The following is a 19,343-nucleotide window of genomic DNA, read 5'->3' as shown; positions in this document are numbered from 1 at the left end:
CAGGCCGTGAGGAGGCGGTCATGTGGTTGGGTTTACAACCAATGAGAAGGCAGGACAGGAACTCTATATAAAGACTTTAACACAGGGGTAGCTCTGGTTCGGAGAGGTAGGACCACTGCAGGAGGAAGGGTAAGGTTTTAGCTCTTAGCTCTGACCTCTTGGTTTTCTTCTTTGCATTGGTTCTGTGTTTCTTATTTAATAAGAAGGTTGGTTACATCTACACTACTCAATTTAATTGTTTGACAAATTATAATTCTCATAGATGTATAAGGTTCATAACCTTACTGGAAATAGGACCATCTGACCACATGTAATTAAATCGTTCCATTGTATGTTGACATATTTGCTTCTCTGGTTAGCTAATCACAAAGTGCTATATTTTTTCCAATCAAACACTATGTATTCTTTTAAAACGTAGGTTCACCTAACAAATCCATTTTCTAGGGAGCAAGTGGTCTTCCTTCCTCAGGGTTTCTGGGAACTTGTAACTCATTGATGACTTTATGAAAAATGCCTTGTCTTAAGAAACACACTTCAGACCTCACTTCTATAGATAGACTCAAGAGTATTTGTTGAAGTGATGCTTATTGAACCTGTTTGTCAAATAGTAGTCTTATTTCAAGAGTGTTTGTGAAGGTCCACTAGTTGTTTTTGTTTTTGTTTTTTGTTTTTTTGGTTTTTCGAGACAGTGTTTCTCTGTGTAGCTTTGTGTCTTTTCTGGAACTCACTTGGTAGCCCAGGCTGGCCTCGAACTCATAGAGATCTGCCTGCCTCTGCCTCCCAAGTGCTGGGATTAAAGGCGTGCACCACCACCGCCCGGCCTGAAGGTCCACTAGTTTTAAAGAGATGTAGCTTTGGCCAAGTAGAGGGGGAAAAATTACTCACAACCATGAGGTCAAAGAAAGTGTTGGATTTATTCACTTGGGGCAAGCAAAACCGAGCGAAGAGAAGAAAAACCAGATTTTATGTTTTTTTTTTTTCTCTCATTGATCTTTAAGGTAAATGTTTGTTCTTTTTGCTCATCTGACATGACGGGCTCCAGAGTTCAAGGTAGCCCATCTGCCCCATCATCTGCCCTTCCTCTCATTGGTCCACAGGAACGATGGCATCCAGCCAGATGGTGTAGTTTCCTTTGTGTCGAGGTTCCATGGGGAGTAAGAAACACAGTTAGTATATTTGACTGTAATTATGAGGCATGTAGGGTTTAGGATTTTTTACTTCAAGTCTAGATTGATAAGCTAAGCTTCCATAATTCTTTGTGAATGAAATGTGTACTCAGGTTTGTTATATTTCTCCACCCAAACAAGAGTTCTGCCTGTTTTTGAGCATCGTTAGAATAAGCAGTAGTTGGGGTTTTTTACCAAAGAAGCTATGTTAATGAGTATTATTTCACTGTAAATAATGCATATATGACTTTTGTTAGGAAAATATTTTAAATATTTAGAAAGAATAGATTGATGAATCTTTGAAATTGCTTCACCTTCTGTTTTTCTTAAAATTTTGAAAATAAGAATATGACTTGTATTCCTAAAATTTTGAAATGTAACTCCGTTTGCTTCTTTAAGCAAGAAGACATGCACGAAAAATTGCTATACACACTGTGATAGTGAGGTGAAAGTTTTTTAGGCACCTTTCCCCAGGTGTCAATCACTGCCCTGCCCTTTCCTAGCTGACGGATACTGTCAAAGTCATGTGACATCTTCTTTTCGGTCATTTGTTCTGTAAAGTGAAGGTGTCAGTAACACAACACGGGTGAGGTAACCAGTGTGGGACATCTGTGGTTTATATTGTGCAATTCAGAAACATTAATATGTGTAGTTTTAAAACAGTATGGATGATAATCACAATAAACTTTAGATTGGTGACATAATTTTTTATCACCAAAAGGAGTGTGTGTGTGTGTGTGTGTGTGTGTGTGTGTGTGTGTGTGTGTGTGTTTGTCAGGTTCTCTGTAAAGCTGACATTTACTAAGACTCCTAATTTGATCTTTAGAGACATCCCAATAAGTCTTCAAATTCCCTGAAAATCAGTGGGAGCAGATTACCCAGTGGCCTGAGCTGTTGTGCACAGATTACCCAGTGGCCTGAGCTGTTGTGCACAGATTACCCAGTGGCCTGAGCTGTTGTGCACAGATTACCCAGTGGCCTGAGTTGTTGTGCTCAGATTACCCAGTGGCCTGAGCTGTTGTGCACAGATTACCCAGTGGCCTGAGCTGTTGTGCACAGATTACCCAGTGGCCTGAGCTGTTGTGCACAGATTACCCAGTGGCCTGAGCTGTTGTGCACAGATTACCCAGTGGCCTGAGCTGTTGTGCACAGATTACCCAGTGGCCTGAGCTGTTGTGCACAGATTGCCCAGTGGCCTGAGCTGTGCTCCTAGCTTGCACTGTTTCCTGAATTGGAGCCTTCCAAACCCTCTCACCTCTTCTGAGCTCTGTCTCTAACTACAGTCTAAATGAAATAAGCACGTAACCTAGCTATCTCATCTCATTAAGTGGAATTGATTCATTTGCTTCACTTTATTGTATTGATCATTTAAAAATGTTGACCTGTCTGGGGCATTTAGCTACTCTGCAGAGCTCCCTTGCATATTCATTTGTGTTCTTCTAGGTAGTCTTGTCTGCTTTAAAACTAATTCTAGTGTGGCATTTTATATAAAGTCTCTTTAGAAGGCTAATGTTTCATGATTTAATTTTGTAGAAATAGATCTGATTCTAGAATGAGGTGGTAAGGATTTAGACTTCATACAGTAATAGAATCTGTTATAATTATTTTTTTTAAGTAATAAGACTCTGGGCTTATTTTCTGACATTTTTGTACTAATAACTTATAGCATGAAGTCCTTATTTGGCAAATGCAGAATCCTCAGTTAGAACATGTAGAAAAAAATGTTAGTTGCTTCTGTGTAAGAAATGAATTATTCCTTTTCCTGGAAGTTGTTGTTGTTGATCAAAAATAAGTGATCTCACTGCACTGGCTACAGTGTGTTTAGAGTGGATTATAATAATACGTGGTATATTCTTTATGTGCCATGCATCACCTGAGGTTCAAAGCAATACTAAATAGAACAAATTATTGCTATTTTAATGTTTTCAGCTAGAGAAAGCTAAATGGCTGAGCTTTAAGGCCCTCATTCAGGGTCATGCCCTTGTGACAGCTCTGGATCTCGTGCTGCTGTGCCATGGGTCACTCCTTGGTGGTGGACGCATTGGTGCCTTGGGAGTGAGGGAGGGTTCCTGTGAGGGAGCTGCTGCACATCAGGATTTTTACCGTCTGTTTTTCTGCAGTGAAGCAAACTTTATTTTCTGAAATTTAACATCCATTTCAATTACAACATCTTAAAAGGGACTTTCCATTATGTTCAATTGAATTACAGAATGAAGAGAATGTTTGCCACAGATGATTTCTAATGCCTGATGTAGAGTTACTGAGACCCGGGCATGATCCATGTTTATCAAGAAATAAACATTTTGTTCTCTTTAGAAATACTTGATTAACTAATATACAAAACAAATTTAAATATACAGATTAAATGGATAGCATTTACTGTTTCAATTCCTGTGTATACTGTGTAATATTTTAACCAGGCTGAAAGTACTGCATCAGACTTTCTTCATTGTCAAGACTTTAAATATCTTTTGTCCTAACATTTAAAAACACATGACTCTTTATCTTCAAGTCTAGTCTCTCTACAGTGTAGGAGCATGCCAGAGCTAACTGTAGGAGGAACGCACGAATCAACCTCTTCCAGAACCACATACTTTCACAAGTTCTGGGCAGCCACCACTCCATTCTGGAGTTCTTCAAAATCAGTACTTTCAGATTCCATGTAAGAATCAAAATGTAAGAATATTACTGTTTTACTTGCCTTATTTCACTTAATATAGTGATCTTCAGTTCCATCCATGTTGTTGTAAATAACAAGATTTTATTAAGTTAAAATTATGAAGACTGTGCCCAGGAGATGGCTCACTGGGTAAGGTGCTTAATGCCAAGCTTAGCAACCTGTCAACCTGTGATTGATTATCAGGTCCAACACTGTGGAAAGAGGGAACTGATTCCTCTAAGTTGTCCTGACTTCCACAGATGCACTGTGCCATACACATCACACATACACACACACACACACACACACACACACACACACACACACACACCACAGTGTAAATGCACATACACACACCTACCCGCAACATACACACACATATACAAGTACACACACAAATACACTGTACATACATATGTACACACACACACACACACACACACATACACATACAAACATACACAGAGCACACATACACATACTACATACACACACACATACACACAAACTGGATATTAAATAAATGCAATACAAATTTTTTTTTAAGCTCTGAAGACACTTTAGATTGCTGAGTGTTGGTGGTGCAAACCTTTAATCCCAGCACTCAGGAGGCAGATGCAGGTGGATCTCTGTGAGTTCATGTTCAGCCTGGTCTACAGAATGAGATCCAGGACACTCAAGGCTACACAGAGAAACCTTGGCTCAGAAAAAAAAATTATAATATCTGCCATTTTTGTCCCTTTTTTAATTCTAATATGTCCTATGAAGGTAATTCTATTGTTGATAAATTTTAGGTTAATCTTTCAGTAAATAAAATACTTATAATCCAAAGCCTATTCCACTTTGCATGTGTTTCTACTGTCTGATCTTTATTACTCCCAGTGCGGGTGGTGTCCATGGCTACTTACTATTTAGGCAGGCAAACAGTAAATTAGCCACTTGAGGATTTACTGGATAAAAAGTGAGTATAATCACCTTTTTTTTTTTCCATTTCACAGTTTTTCTAGAAACTACACATTGTTATTTTTAAGATTATTTATGAACATATTTGTTGTTTTATTTTTAATATGTTCTATAAAATGTATATTGATTTTGATTTATTGAGAGTGCAGTGCTGGGTTTGAGCCTGTATCCTCCAATAGTCTTGCATAAGCTATGAATGTGCACTGTGGTGAGCTATGACCGCAGCCTATCAGAGAGGTCATTATTAGTTACATGTCTTAGTAGTCAAATGGTTAAATGCACATCTAATGCACACAGGTGTCAGCAGTTCCCATTCCCACGGAGGGAGTGCACCCTTGAACCTTTAGTGGCTCCGCAATCACCTGCTCCTCCCCTCAATATAAGTGGTAGATTTAGGTTCAACATATAGAAGTGTGCACTTTAGTGAGCGTACAACACTGTACAGTGTTGGCCAGTTAAGATTGTGAACATGTGGAATTTAGATGTGCCCAGGCCTTCATCTCCATCATCTTCACCTGTTTGTGGCTCTTGGGAGCCTGCTTACACTGTGCTGTCAGGGCATTCATCCTCCCTGCGTATGAAAAAACGCAGCATTTTCCCATCAAGAATATTCTGGAATTCTGTTATGATTATGATTGTTATGTAGTCATCACTTATACCAGTACCTTTTATATGGGAAATTTAATTTACCTCTAAAATCTAATATAGTAAACCGAGACTGAAGGGCATAGTAGACCTTTCTACTTTTATTCATACTTACTTGTCTAATGTCCATACTTATCTTTGTCACTTTAGAAAATGTATATTTTTTGCTTTAATAACCCCTAGAGTGATTTTTAAAGAAAATTTCTTTTCTCTTTGTGTTAGTATAAAATTTCAGCTCCTTCTAGTTCCCTAAATTTTCCAAATTTGTTCACCTCATGTTCTTCACTTTTAAATATAAAAAGTGGAGAAGATGAGTATACGGCAGCTTCACAGTGCCCCTTTTGTTGTTGTTTTGTTTTTGAGACAGGGTTTCTCTGTGTTTCTCTGACTGTCCTGGACTCACTCTGTTGACCAGGCTGGTCTAAAACTCTGAAGTCCACCTGCCTCTGCCTCCTGAGTGCTGAGATTAACTGTGTACCACCACACCCATCTATTGACTGTAATTTAGAAAGTTGAATTAAAGATTCAGTTTTCCCTTTTAAATTTTATTTATTTTAATTATGTGAGTCTGTGTGCAGGTTCCTACACAGGCCAGAAGAGGGCATCAGATCCCCTGAAGCTGAAGTCCCAGGTGGGTGTGAGCCACCAGATGTGGGTACTGGGAACTTACTTGGGTCCTGTGTAAGCACAGTATGTGGACCTAACTACTGAACCATCTCCAGCCATACATATACTTTTCATGTTACTTTCAAAGTATTCTCAGGTTGAAGAATTTTTTTTCTCAACAATTGATGTTTTAGATTTTCACAATGTAATTCTAAGGAGTTATAGCATTGTAATTGTGTGAAAAAAAAACAGAAGAAATCTTTTTATTTCATAGATAAGAGCATGTTGCTATGTCTAATATGAATAGATAAACTCAAATATTTTTATGAAGGTAATATAACTGTTAATATAATTTTTATTTTTTTCTTATGATTCAATAAAATGAATTTTTAATTATTAGTATTATTTAAATCCTTACTGTGTATTTGTTCATTGTATCCCAATACATACTTACCTGCTACATCTTTTCATCTAGTAGATAGGTCTATAAGTCTTAGCATCTCCAGGAGAAAACACCACCACTGTGTTCTCATGGCCACTGCGCTACAGTCATTGTTTAATATCACCCTGGCTGTACAACCTGAATGAAATACCTCGGGCTCGATGGAATTTCCAAACATTTCTCTTTGACCAGTCCTTCACTGGATGTGGCCTGCTGCAGCCTCAAGTCTTCACTCTGACTCGCCCATTTAGCTTACAAAAAGGAGGCTCTGCTCCCCAGAATCCATTCCTCGCAACCATCTTTATCTAGAGATCAGCCTCAGGTGCATGAATTCCAACGATGAGGTAGTGGTTGATGAAGAAACTAATTTTTAAATCCATTACATTGTCACCATATGCCAATATATTTGCATGTTCAGTTCATTTTAAATAAAGTAAATACTACTTTAACAATTACTAATTTGAGACTATGAAGCATATTATATAGAAGAATATCACTTTAGACTAGGAATATCATTGAAACATTCAAGAATTCCAAAATCTGGACTGTCTATAATAAACTATTACAATGCAGCATTGTAAATACAGTCTATGAAACAGCTATAGAAATGAAAGTTCTAAAATAGATCCCCTTCATTCTTTGAATTGTATCCAAGGCTGTGTAGCATCTGGTTATTGTAGAGTGTGTTTCCTCACACACGAACTCGTTTGATTAACTCCTTCAGCAGTGAAATACAAATATTGACTGGATACATTTCCAGAGGGTCAGAGTAAGCTGCTTTTATTCAATACCAGTTAGATTTTCTCAGTTTGCACAGCCCAAAAATAATAGAGAGCACTTAGGATAAATACAGTGTGGGACTGCAAGCAGGCTTGTGAGTGAGAGCACATCCATTCTCACTTGTGTAAAATGACTCAGCTTCTCTTCAGCAAAGCCTCGGTAAGACAGATAAATATTGAAATAGTTTGCTCTAAGTATAGCTTAACATTCAAAAATAACTCATTTAAAATCAAGCTTTCATTACAAATATCTCTTACTGGAATATTTAGTTTAATATAGTATATATGCAGGGGTAATTTGCTATGGAATTATTGTCCATTTCCAGATTTAACATACAAATGCACTCTGCTTGTAAAATTGAATGACCTACCCAGCCATCAACATGCATTTCTGATTCTAAGTGACCTAATTATTATTTAATAATTTAAATTAAACTAAGGGCAGTCTAAGACATGAACATCTTGTGTTTTGCTTATGTGTTTTATAAAATACATTTGATTATATTTTAGAACTCACTTGCTCAGTTTCTCTGTCCAGACCTGCACATTTGGAAGTCTGTTTATTTCAGATAAGATACTTTGGGAACATACTGAAGAGAAATGCTGTTTCATCTCTTACATGATCTGAAAAATCCAGATGTATTAGTGAGAATATGTGGCATTTCACACACTGTCCCTTAAAATGTCAGTTAATTCCTATATTACTATATCACTAATATATGATACTATTTTAAATAATCTTTTTTCAGTCATCATATAAGTAAAACTGGAGTTTCAATATTATAAGGAACAATAATTTCAGTATCTTAAATGTAATAAAAGGAGCATTCTATCATATTTATGAACACATATTTGTTGTACAGAAGGATGATTTTACAGCATTGGTCTCTATATTTGTTCCCTTATGCTGCTGGAAGAAACCTCTCTCATGAGGGCTCAGTAAGGCATTGATCTATGAGTATAGCAGAATGTCATTGGGAGTTATTTTATCACTATATATTTTAGAACAATATTATTTGATTTTGCCCTAGATCCCTGGGCTATCTAGTCTCAGGTTCTTTTTATTTTTATTATATTAATTAAATTTATTCATTTATTTTACATCCTGACTAATGTTTCCCTTCAATCTTCACTTCCCACACCCCCATCACCTGCCAATTCACACTTCCTCTGTTTCTGTTCACAAAGGGGAAGGTCTCCCAAGGGTGTCAACAAAGCATGGCATATCAAGTTGAGGTAGGACCTTGTATTAAGGCAATCCAGTATGAGGAATAGGTTAGTCTCAGGTTCTTGGTCATCTAAGCAGGGAGGTATGGGTTCCATCTCGTGGAGTACATCTTAGGTCAAATCTGTTATTGGTTAGTTATTCTCACAAGCTTTGTGCCACCACTGCCCTAGCGTATCTTGCATGTAGTACACAATTTTAGATAAAAGTCTTGTGGCTGGCTTGGTGTTTACGTTTCTCCTTTGGTAGCATGCAGGTACCTTCCTATACCAAAGGCCTGGAAAATAGGGGCAAAGGTTCTGTGTAGGCACCATCTTGATATCTCCTTGTTCAGTGAGTTGTATATGTATTGTCTCCAGCTTCAGCCCATTGCTGTCAATGTTTGGAGAGCAATCTTGACAATAGCCTGGGTTGTTTGGGATTTCTGTGGGAGCTCTTTGAACAGGCTCAATTAGATATAATCCAGTCCTCGTACTGGAGGCTTCATTTGGTGACAAGACATAGCCATTTGGGGTTCTGTTTCCTCGTTATTTTGTAATTTCATTTTGATTGCTTTCACATATGTATGTATTTTAGGAAACTTCTACTGTGTTAGCTTTCCATATTACCCCTTAAATGGCCCTTAGTTTTAGCTGTCTTTCCCTGTATCCCTTGCCTTATCCCCCTTCCCTCCAGTTCCATCCCCACTCCAATCCAGCATCATCCATCCATAACTATATTTTATTTCATTTTCCTTACTAGAGCCATCCTCCTAGTCCCTTACTCTATACTAACAGACAGAAGAGAGTATACTAAAAGACAGTATAAAGTATACTAACAGACAGTATAGAGTATACTAACAGTCAGTATAAAATATACTAACAGATACATATTGTTTCTACTTTATGCTTATTATGAATAAAGCATCAATGATCATGACTGAACAAGTGTCTCTGTGATAGAATGAAACAACCTTTAGGTATATATCCAGGAGTGGTATATGCCCAATAGCTGGATCTTGAGGTAAATTGATTCCCATCCTCCTGAGGAACCGCCACACTGATTTCCATAGTGTCTGTACAAGTTTGCCCTCCTGGACAGCTCCTGTGTTATTTATGATGGCGAGGTCAGAGACGGAGCCTGAGAGTCTGTATTCTACAGCACTGAATGGGTGCTGGTGGCCCTCTGCCACTGACCTCACTACTTCCTTAGAATCAGTAAAGTGTTCCCTGTTTCAGCATCCTCATGGGTGAGACGTACTGTGATATCATCCAGCAGTTCAGTGTTTCTTCATGGCAATGATAGCACTGGTTTTTATTTTCTTAATACCCCCTTCTCTCATTCAGTCCATAGTATCCAAGGCTAAACCATGGAGAATGATTTTATGTAAGGTGTGTTGTCTCATATTATGATCTAAGTAGGAAAAAAACAAACTCCGGTATCATTTACATTTTTTCCTTTCCTTAATCAAGGCAGATGTGTTACATTTCTTAACCAAAGCAGTATTTTGCTTTGTGGCTCCTCATTGCTCATCTCCCTTCCTATGTTCCTCTGTATGACGAGTAATTCTCTCATACAGATATTTCACTTTAAGTTTGACACTTGTAAATACATAAATTCTGTTTGTTAATAAAGGTGTATATCCCTGGCTTGTACTGGATGGAAAAATGTGTTCTGTTTTCAAACAGTTTACCAAACACCAATTTTACAGTTCAAATCCTAAATAGACCCATTTGTGTGCATATGTGGTGATACCACTCTACAGGGTAATGGTTCGTTATGCAAAAATCCTGTGATCATAGCTTACTAAACTGGCATAGTGGAGGGCTGTGGAGGAGATCGATCCAGGAAGATCGATCTGTGCTGCTGATATTTCTGTCCTAATGGTCTTTTTAATGTTCCAGATAACAATGTATGTTTGTCTCAGTCTTTGAAGATACTGATATGTTACTTCATGGGTTACATTTATTAAAACAATAAAATAATAAATAATAACATAACATAAAATAACATAGCAAAATAATAAACTATCTTCTCTTTGCAAACCTGTTGGGTTTTTGTTCTTACAGCATTCTACCAATGCTTTCTGGCATTTTCTGGTTATTGATGATAATTTTCTCTATTGTCTGTCAGGTATATCACTGTCATGTGCTGATGAATGTTAGGACTTTTCCATGCACTGTATTTAAATGTCATTTTTATTCCTGTCTTGTTTTGAAGAGTTTGCCTTTAGCATATATAAAACATTTTACACAATAAAGAAATTGAAAACATAAGTCTAAATTTAGTATTAAAAATAGCTAGCGAAAAACTTATAAAACTTCATTTCAATTGAAAAAAATATGTTTAATATGCAAGGTAAAAACATTACAGAAGCATTGTGGATAGACTCCTGCCCAGGGGGTAATAAGATAACACAATATGACCGGCACAATCAGACTGGACAGATGACAGAGGAAATTACCTCTTGATTTTAATTCTTAGATCATTGGTTTGCACCATTATTAACGGGATCCTGATGCCTATTTCGGAAAACCAAAGTTAGATTTAATTAATTATATTTAGAATTGTAATGGTTCTATTCTTCTTTAATACACTTTCTTTTCAAAACATAACCAGTTCATGTAGAAAATTTGCAAAAGTCAAGAAAATGGCATAAAATAATGGTGTTTCATTTCTGTTTTATCCTCATGTGTGCTATTATTTCTCAAATTATTGTCAGCTGTCCGCTATAGGCTTGGTAACATAAATCCTGAAATTTATTTCAAGTGGATAATTTAAATTTGGTTGTCCTATGACAATGATTCTGTATTTTAAATCTACATCTCATGTATTTTAAGAGAAAGCTCCAGATGTTTCTGGAGTGCTTCCAATTTGAAGAAATCGGGAACAAGTTAGTTTTAATTGGGTTACATGAGCATTTAACTCGAGTGCTATTACCTGGATGAAAATTTGCATGAGCAATGGCATCATAGCACTATATTTAAAATGTGGCTCTATCTTTTGAAGACTATATACTGAGCAAACATGAAAGTGAATATGAAAATGTCTGTTAGCATATTTTATAAAGTTGTTTATTATCTTTCTTTTCCTACATAGCCTGAAAAAAATGAGAGTGAGCCAGGCAGCCAACGAATTAAACCTGTTTTTATTGAAGATGCTAATTTTGGACGCCAGATATCCTACCAGCATGCAGCGGTCCATATTCCCACGGACATCTATGAGGGTTGTAAGTAAAAAGAATATGAGGAACCCTTATGCTGAGTGTGTCTTACATGTCTTAGAGAAACAAAGTAGGAGCAAGCGTGAAACTGTCTCAGTTACAACTGATATCAGAGTCCGTAGGAAGTCTTGAGCCACAGCTCACTACTAGATTGCTTGACTAGCAGGTAAGGCCTGCCCTGGGTTCAGTCTCTAGAAACATAAATATAACAGAACTGAACAGCCACAAAAAACAATAACAACAGCAAAATGTCACAGGTCGACTCTTACTTCTGCAAAGTGAAAAATGTGATTTCCATGTACATTTTCTATCAGGTAGCTTCTAGAACTCCCTACTGGAAAGTAGGGGTTGTTCTGATCTATTGTTGAGTAAAAAATTCTGATATCCTAATTAGTATAAATAACTTTTAAAGTATGTAGATTTGTTCTTTAGATATCAAAATAGTACAGCTACATATATGTACGCATAAGCACACCAGCTGGTTAAGGGAGAAGGTTGGGTGTTTTAGACTGCAATTTTAAACTGCCGTTTTTACCATTTCTTACTATGACAGCAGTGTGGCTTTCTTTTCTTTACCTTAGAACAGGTTAAAAGCACTTTTAATTTTCCAGTATCTCTTGGGCTCAAATGCAAATGAACTTTCCTTTTGGGAAAGGAAATGGACTAAGGAAGCTGCACACCGTTGCCTGGGACTCTCAGTTACGATGGCTTCACTGTAAGAAGGGAGGAGGGTGAGCATTTAGGAAGAAGCAGAGAAGCTGGTGTGTGTGCTGGGGCATTCCACACGTTAATGGGTGTGGATCTGAGGGGCCTAAGTAGGGCTTTTCTTAAGGAGTGCCTGATGATCTATGATCCAGGCAATTGGGTCTTGACTCAGTCAGAGCCTTGGGTTTCTGTGTTATTCATTCTCTGGCCCATTTCCAGAATCCCTTTCTATGCCTCATACCCTGATTCCTAACAAAAATTAAAAACAAGAGGAAAACTTATTGTGCATGTAAAAAATATCCTTCTTATATTCTTCCAAATTGGAGAAACTGTAGAATTTATCAAGTATCCAGAGTATACCTGAAATTATTTGAATTCAGGAGCCAGACTGCATGAGTTCAGATCTAAACTTTAGTAGTATCATTTTCTCAACTAAATCTTTCATGTTTCTCAGCAAACATTTTCATATATATAAAATGGAGTTAAAATTACAGACCCAAAGGCCATTTGAGGATAAAGTAACAATATTATTTAAGTTCTCTAAATAATAGCAAACTCAAGGTAAGCTTATGGCAGCATTTGCTATTATTAACTTCATCTTACATTTATTTATATGAAGAAATATGTGAAGAATCTTTGTAAAGTATATTTTTTGGTAGATGTGTTCTGAGATCATTTTATTAAGGAAATGTGGGATGCATGCATGCATCTTTGTATGATATAAACTTCATCTCTTGTTAACCTGGGTTTCCATTCATTCTGTCCATTTTTATTGCCTGTGGTGCCGGAGGTAGCACCCAGGCTCTCACACACACTGGGCAAGTGCGGTGCCACAGGCTCATATCCTCAGTCCTTCTCATTATTTTAAAGACACATGCTATTTTCAGTGTATTGTCCCTTTTAGAATTTAAATCATTTCATTTTCCTCACTTTAAGTGAGAAAAGAGTGTGTGTATAAAGCTTATTAATACAAGACAATTAAAATAACACCTTTCTTACCAAATTCACTCTGGTAGTTCCAAAGACTTTTACTTAGAACATTTTGTTATTTTTGAACCGCAATATTGATTGTTGCAATTACTTTTACAAGATTTTTGGGACTGAAGAGATGGCTCAGTAGTTAAGAGCACCTCCTGCAGAGGACCCAGGTTTGGTTCCCAGCACCCACTAATGCCCTCTTCTTATCTCCATAGACACCAGGCATGCCCATGGTACACAGGCATACATGCAATCAAATACTCCTGCTCATAAAGTAAAAATAAATCAGTGTTTCACAAAACTGGATTCAGTGAATGCTAATATCTTTGGTAATGCTCCTCATTTTTTAAAAACTCTTTCACTTTATATAGTTTCAATTTTCCTGTTATTAGTTGATGTGTCAGATGTCAACAAAATGACTTTGTGTCTGTCTTTGAATTTACAATGAAATACAAATAATCTGACAGTATATAAAATTGTGAGTCAAACTGTTTTGTTCTTTGTTCCATCAGTTTTCTGGGAGTCTCATGACACTGTTCCAGCTAGCATGACTGGTTTAAGAAACAGGATGCTACCTTGAGTATTGTTACCTTGTTAGAAACCTTATATAATTTTGTTGGCTTTGTTGTCTGGCATTTCATATTTTTCCCTGTTCCTGATATTGAGTAATTTATAAATGACAAAAAGATACCCTTAACCAGTGATTTTTTTTCACATAACAGCTATCTTCTGTGGCTTGTTTTCTTTAATATATGTGTTCTCATGAATGCTTGATGTGAAATAAAGAAAACAAAAGTTGTATGCCTAAATATAACTAGTGAAGGGCTGCCTGACTATCTCAGTTTGTTCCTCAGTAGGAGACCTAGCTGGCATTTGCTGTCAAAAGAGAGTCTTTCTATAAGTTCATAGATTAACATTTGATGATTTCAGAACCAAAATTGTCCACAAGAAGTGTGACACTTTACAAGAGAATTTTCACTTTCCCTTTCTATAGATTTACTTTATTACTTTTAATTATCTGTGTGTTTCTGCCTGTGTGTGCATGTACACATGAGTGATGGTGGCCACAGTAGTTTTAAGAGGTTGCCACATCCCCTAGAGCTGGAGTGATCGATTATGCAGCATGGGTGCTATGAAGCAAAGAAAGGTCCTCTAGAAGACCTCTTCTCTTACTCGTGCCTTTATTCATGTAGGGGGTGTGTGTGTGTGTGTGTGTGTGTGTGTGAGAGAGAGAGAGAGAGAGAGAGAGAGAGAGAGCGCCTCTGTGTGTGTCTGTGTGTATCTGTCTGTGTGTGTGTCTATGTGTGAATGTGTTTGTGCTGAGGCCAGGGGATATCTTGGGCATTATCCTCAGGAAAATCATCTACCTCCTTTGAGACAGGGTCTGTTACTGGTCTGCAGCTAACAAATTAGGTTAGAATGGCCCATGGGTGAGCACCAAGGACCCTCTGTGTCCACCTGCCTGGCACTGGAATCACATTCACCCACCACTATACTCAGTACTTTTGTGTGAGCTCAAGGAGCAAACCCTCATCTTCACTCTTAAGGCAAGCACTCTGATGAATGAGTCATTCTCTCAGCCCCTGGTTTCCTTACTCTTGTGTGGTGTCTCTGTCTGTCCCTCTGTGCATAGAGGCTGGAACCTGATGCTGGGTGTCCCCTCCAGTCACTCACTTTACTTTCTGAGACAGGGTCTCTCACGGACCTGGAGCTCATTAGTTCAGCTAGGCTGGCTATCCAGTGGGCTCTGAAGATTCATCGGTATCTACCCTCACACCCATTCCAGCCAGTGCTGGACTTTCAGACTTACTCGCTGCCTACCTACCTGGCCTCTTCATGTGTAATGAAGGCCCAAACTGAAGTCCCCATGCTTGGACCTTACGGCGGAAGCCATCTCCTCAGGCCTCCATTTTCTTATTCTTATGTTCTTGCTGTTTTTCAGTGAAATAGTATTCATAACCAAGTCTTAATATATTTTAATCCAGAACAGGTGTGAAAACTGATATAGAAAAGCATACATTTTTAAGAATATTAATTTTTTGCATACCACACAATATTTTTTAAAACTTACAAGAACTTTGAAGATATCAATGCTTTTGTTTCCAATTTAGAATAAATTACTTGAAAGCATCTGTAAAAATAATTTTAAAAGTCATAAAGAATAATATTATTAGCTTGAAAATCAATAAGATAAATACTTATGTTTTTAAAAATCACAGGGTAGTATTTGGTAGTATTTGGAATAGGGCTTACTTTTGAAAAAAAGAAAAGCTCAAAGTTTGGATCATTTGTTTTGCCTCATTTTTTCTCCATATTGCCTTCTCATTTGCTGATGTCTCATGAGCAATGCTAACCTCCTGTGGCCTGTACGCCTCTAAAATTTTCATCCAGCATTTGCGCTGCATGAGCAAATGACAGGAGTCAAATTAGAAATGTCAACAAGATCTGGAAAATTCTATAATTCCCAGTAGCCAGCAGTCAGTTCCTCAGAACGAGCCAGATTTAGAGGACTGCTGTAGGTTCCTGATTTAATGAATGTGAAAGTGCATTTTAATTGAAGGCTTAACACAAGGAACAGCCTCTCCTTGCGCTCAGAGGCATTTGTGTAGCTACATCTCAGAAGCAATCTCATGTTCAAATTTCCCAAAGGAAATTACATTTTAAAGTCCTTTGAATTGAAATGTTATTATTTTCAGTCAATTATATATTCAAATTTTCAGAACTATAGCTTTAATTAGAGCACCATCTAAATTTTTCTTGTTTGGAAATTTCATTGGTTGCTACATTTTGTTTTGCCCCTAAACCACTTAATTTTCAGATCTAATTTAGAACGTAAACGGAAACAAGCTCTGAATGTTGTGAACTAACTAGTTGTCCATCTGCTTGTTCGTTTGTTTCTTGATGTTTGCAGTGAGGGGTCAGGCTCATGCCAGGCAGGCTCTCCACCACTGAGATGCATCCCCAATGCTCCAGATTTTTTTGCACAAGAATTTTATTAATTTTTTTTAATCATTTTGGGCTCAAGTTTAGGGACTATCTTCTTAGACTATTCTATAGATTTATACTCATTTTAATAAAACGCATGGGTTTTGTTTATATAAACAAAGTTTGTAGAGACTGCATATAGTGTTCTGCCTGCATGCATGTGAGTGTACCACATACCTACCCAGTGCCTTTGGAGGCCAAAAGGCAGCACAGATCCTCTGAAACTGTAGTTACAAATGGTTATGAGACATCACTTGGGTGCTGGAACTGAACCCTGGTCCTCTGTAAGAGCTATAAATGCTGTTAACAACTGTGTCATCTCTCCAGGTTCATACAATTTGTTTCTTTAAAAAAAAAAGTTAAGTATGGTATCATTTTAGAGTCAGAATGAGTTAGAAGTCAACTTGTGGTCTATATTGTGAGTTCCAGACCAGTCATGGCTACACAGTCAGATCATATCCCCCAAAAGTCAACAATTAAACAAACAAGAAGAAAATAGTTTACCTGTCTCAGGTCCAAGAACAGCAGAGTCAGGGATTGAGATGGGGATGTGAATAGGAGTCTACATAACAAAGAAAAGGCTGTAGCACACAGACCAGGGACCTACTTACCGAAAGGAAAGGCAATGTGCTAAGAGTGTGCTTCAGGATCTAGCACACCAGGTTTTCTCCCTCAAAAGTCAGACTCTAAGTCTCCATCTCACTCGAGATTAAGAGATTTAGGAGAATGGTTTGAGGAAGTGCTATTCTCTGATCTCACTTTACCCCCAAAATGCTTCAACTTGCATTGTTATGGAAGATGAAATGGAGTATATTTTCCTTTGAAAATCAAAATTTTTAGTTTACAAATAATTTCTGAAAAAGTATTTTGTCACTATTTTTATGATTGTGGATGAATTAGATGCTTGCTGAGATGAATCTCACAAATACACAACAAATATGAAATGAAAAGATGAGAGACTGTCTGCTTATGGAAAATAAAGAACAGAACTTGAGGTTGTATAATGCTTTCAAGTCTCACATGATTTTGTCCTACATGTGCCCTAGAATTTAAGTAAGACAATTATTATTTCAATTTTAGTAATGGGAAAAATTGAACAATTTTGTTACAAAGATGTTAGTTTTGATAAGACATGAAAATGTTCAGGAATTGTATTATCTTTTGAAGTTTTAAACTACTAATAAGCACTGATACTTTCAACATAAGTTATCTTGATCCATTTTTATCTTTTATTTAGAGGCTATAGCTACTTATCTTTTATTTTGTGTTGAAATGTACTAATTACACAGCACAAAAATGCTTTCCCAATCTTCTGTACAAACCACTTGTGCTCCTCTGTAAGTTTTAGCAACTGATTGGACCAAAAGGATGTACACCACTGAGTATTGAGCTGAGATGCTGGTGTATGTGTGTGCTCCCAGCTACCAGGGAGTCTTAGGTAGGAGGATCACTTGAGATTTTCAGTCCAAGACTAGCCTGGGCAATCCAGTAAATTCCTATTTCAAAATACATGATAGATGATATATACATATACATGTGTGTTTATCTTCTCTCTCTATATATATGCATATATATATATATATATATATATATATATATATATATATGGAGAGAGGTGGGGGAGTGAGGGATGGTTAGATAGAAGGGTAACTTCCCTAACTTAATTTATATTTACTTGTCATGAGCTTCTCACTTTGTTATCTCAACAAGTGGATACTGTAATATTTTATAAGATTACATTGTTAATACTCAGATTCATCAAAAACCTCAGATAAATGAGGTTGTAATGGTCTTCAGCACATAAAGGTAGATGAAAATAAGATATTTGATGTTCCTGGGAAAATTGTAAAGTTCTAAATAACAAAATGAATTATAAGGCCGGGCGGTGGTGGCGCACGCCTTTAATCCCAGCACTCGGGAGGCAGAGCCAGGCGGATCTCTGTGAGTTCGAGGCCAGCCTGGGCTACCAAGTGAGTTCCAGGAAAGGCGCAAAGCTACACAGAGAAACCCTGTCTCGAAAAACCGAAAAAAAAAAAAAAGAATTATAAAATACCTTAGCATTAAATTTACAAGTCCTTAAGACATAGAAGCATTTGTAAGACTGTTAGAGGAGAATAAAGTTACAGGGAGAACACAGAAGTCTAGATATTATAGAGAGCAAAATTACAAAGAAATATCTGTAAATTTACAGAGTATTATAAATATAAAAATGGATAGTTTATCATAAAACTCATGAAAGTTGGTGCAATGGGACATCTAAAATCATAATGTACTTCAGAAAAATTTATTTGACTGAAGAAAATGCTTCACGCTGATTAATTTCTAGAATGATTTCTGAGAAACACAAACTTACAATTTTTTAAACAATTATATCATAATTCAGAAAAAAGATGAAAACACATCAGCTTATATCAGTTTCAGATTCAGGGGAATGAAATCAAACTCTGAATAACACGAAAGGAGAAAAATCACGACAGGTGAAATTCACTTAAAAGGCTAAGGCAAGGTCGTCAGTTACTCTGCCTAGAATACAGTGTCTGTGAAGATGCTTCACAATTCAGAAGTTGCGATGACGTTAGGTTGGTAAGACTGGGAGAATCTAACTGTGTCTAAAGACTCAAAGGATGTTGTGTGTAAGTCTGATATCCCCATACTTTCTACTTTCTGTATATTAGTAATAATTAATTATAGAATATAAAATAGATAAAAGAATGGGTGCACAGTACAGAAAATAATTAATGTTAGTTTATTTTTGGAATATGAGCAAAGCACAGATTTATTTATGAATTCATTTTTAAAGCAATTCATGTTTCTGTTAATTTTTCCCAATTGATCTCTTCTGAGTTAACTGGTTTTTCAAATAATTGATATAGTAAATTAGAGCTTAAAACTGATTTACCATTTACAGAATATTTACAGTGAGAAATTCTAATCTAAAATGCAAGTATACAGAAAACAGTTCAAACCCATAAAATGCTGACATGCTCA

General features: G+C 36.9%; 1 protein-coding gene across 1 annotated transcript in view; it reads left to right on the top strand.

Moving 5' to 3' along the window:
• Cacna2d1 (calcium voltage-gated channel auxiliary subunit alpha2delta 1) overlaps nucleotides 1-19,343 on the top strand; it is a 433,805-nt gene that overhangs the window by 269,017 nt on the left and 145,445 nt on the right. Inside the window, exon 6 of the mRNA XM_052721408.1 lies at nucleotides 11,564-11,693. Within this exon, the coding sequence (XP_052577368.1) occupies nucleotides 11,564-11,693 (130 nt within the window). The remainder of the gene's footprint in view (nucleotides 1-11,563; nucleotides 11,694-19,343) is intronic.

Source organism: Peromyscus californicus, unplaced genomic scaffold (genome assembly GCF_007827085.1).
Source record: "Peromyscus californicus insignis strain IS unplaced genomic scaffold, ASM782708v3 Scaffold_6__1_contigs__length_162567912, whole genome shotgun sequence".
NCBI lineage: Eukaryota > Metazoa > Chordata > Mammalia > Rodentia > Cricetidae > Peromyscus > Peromyscus californicus.
This window is presented reverse-complemented; position numbering and strand designations above follow the sequence as displayed.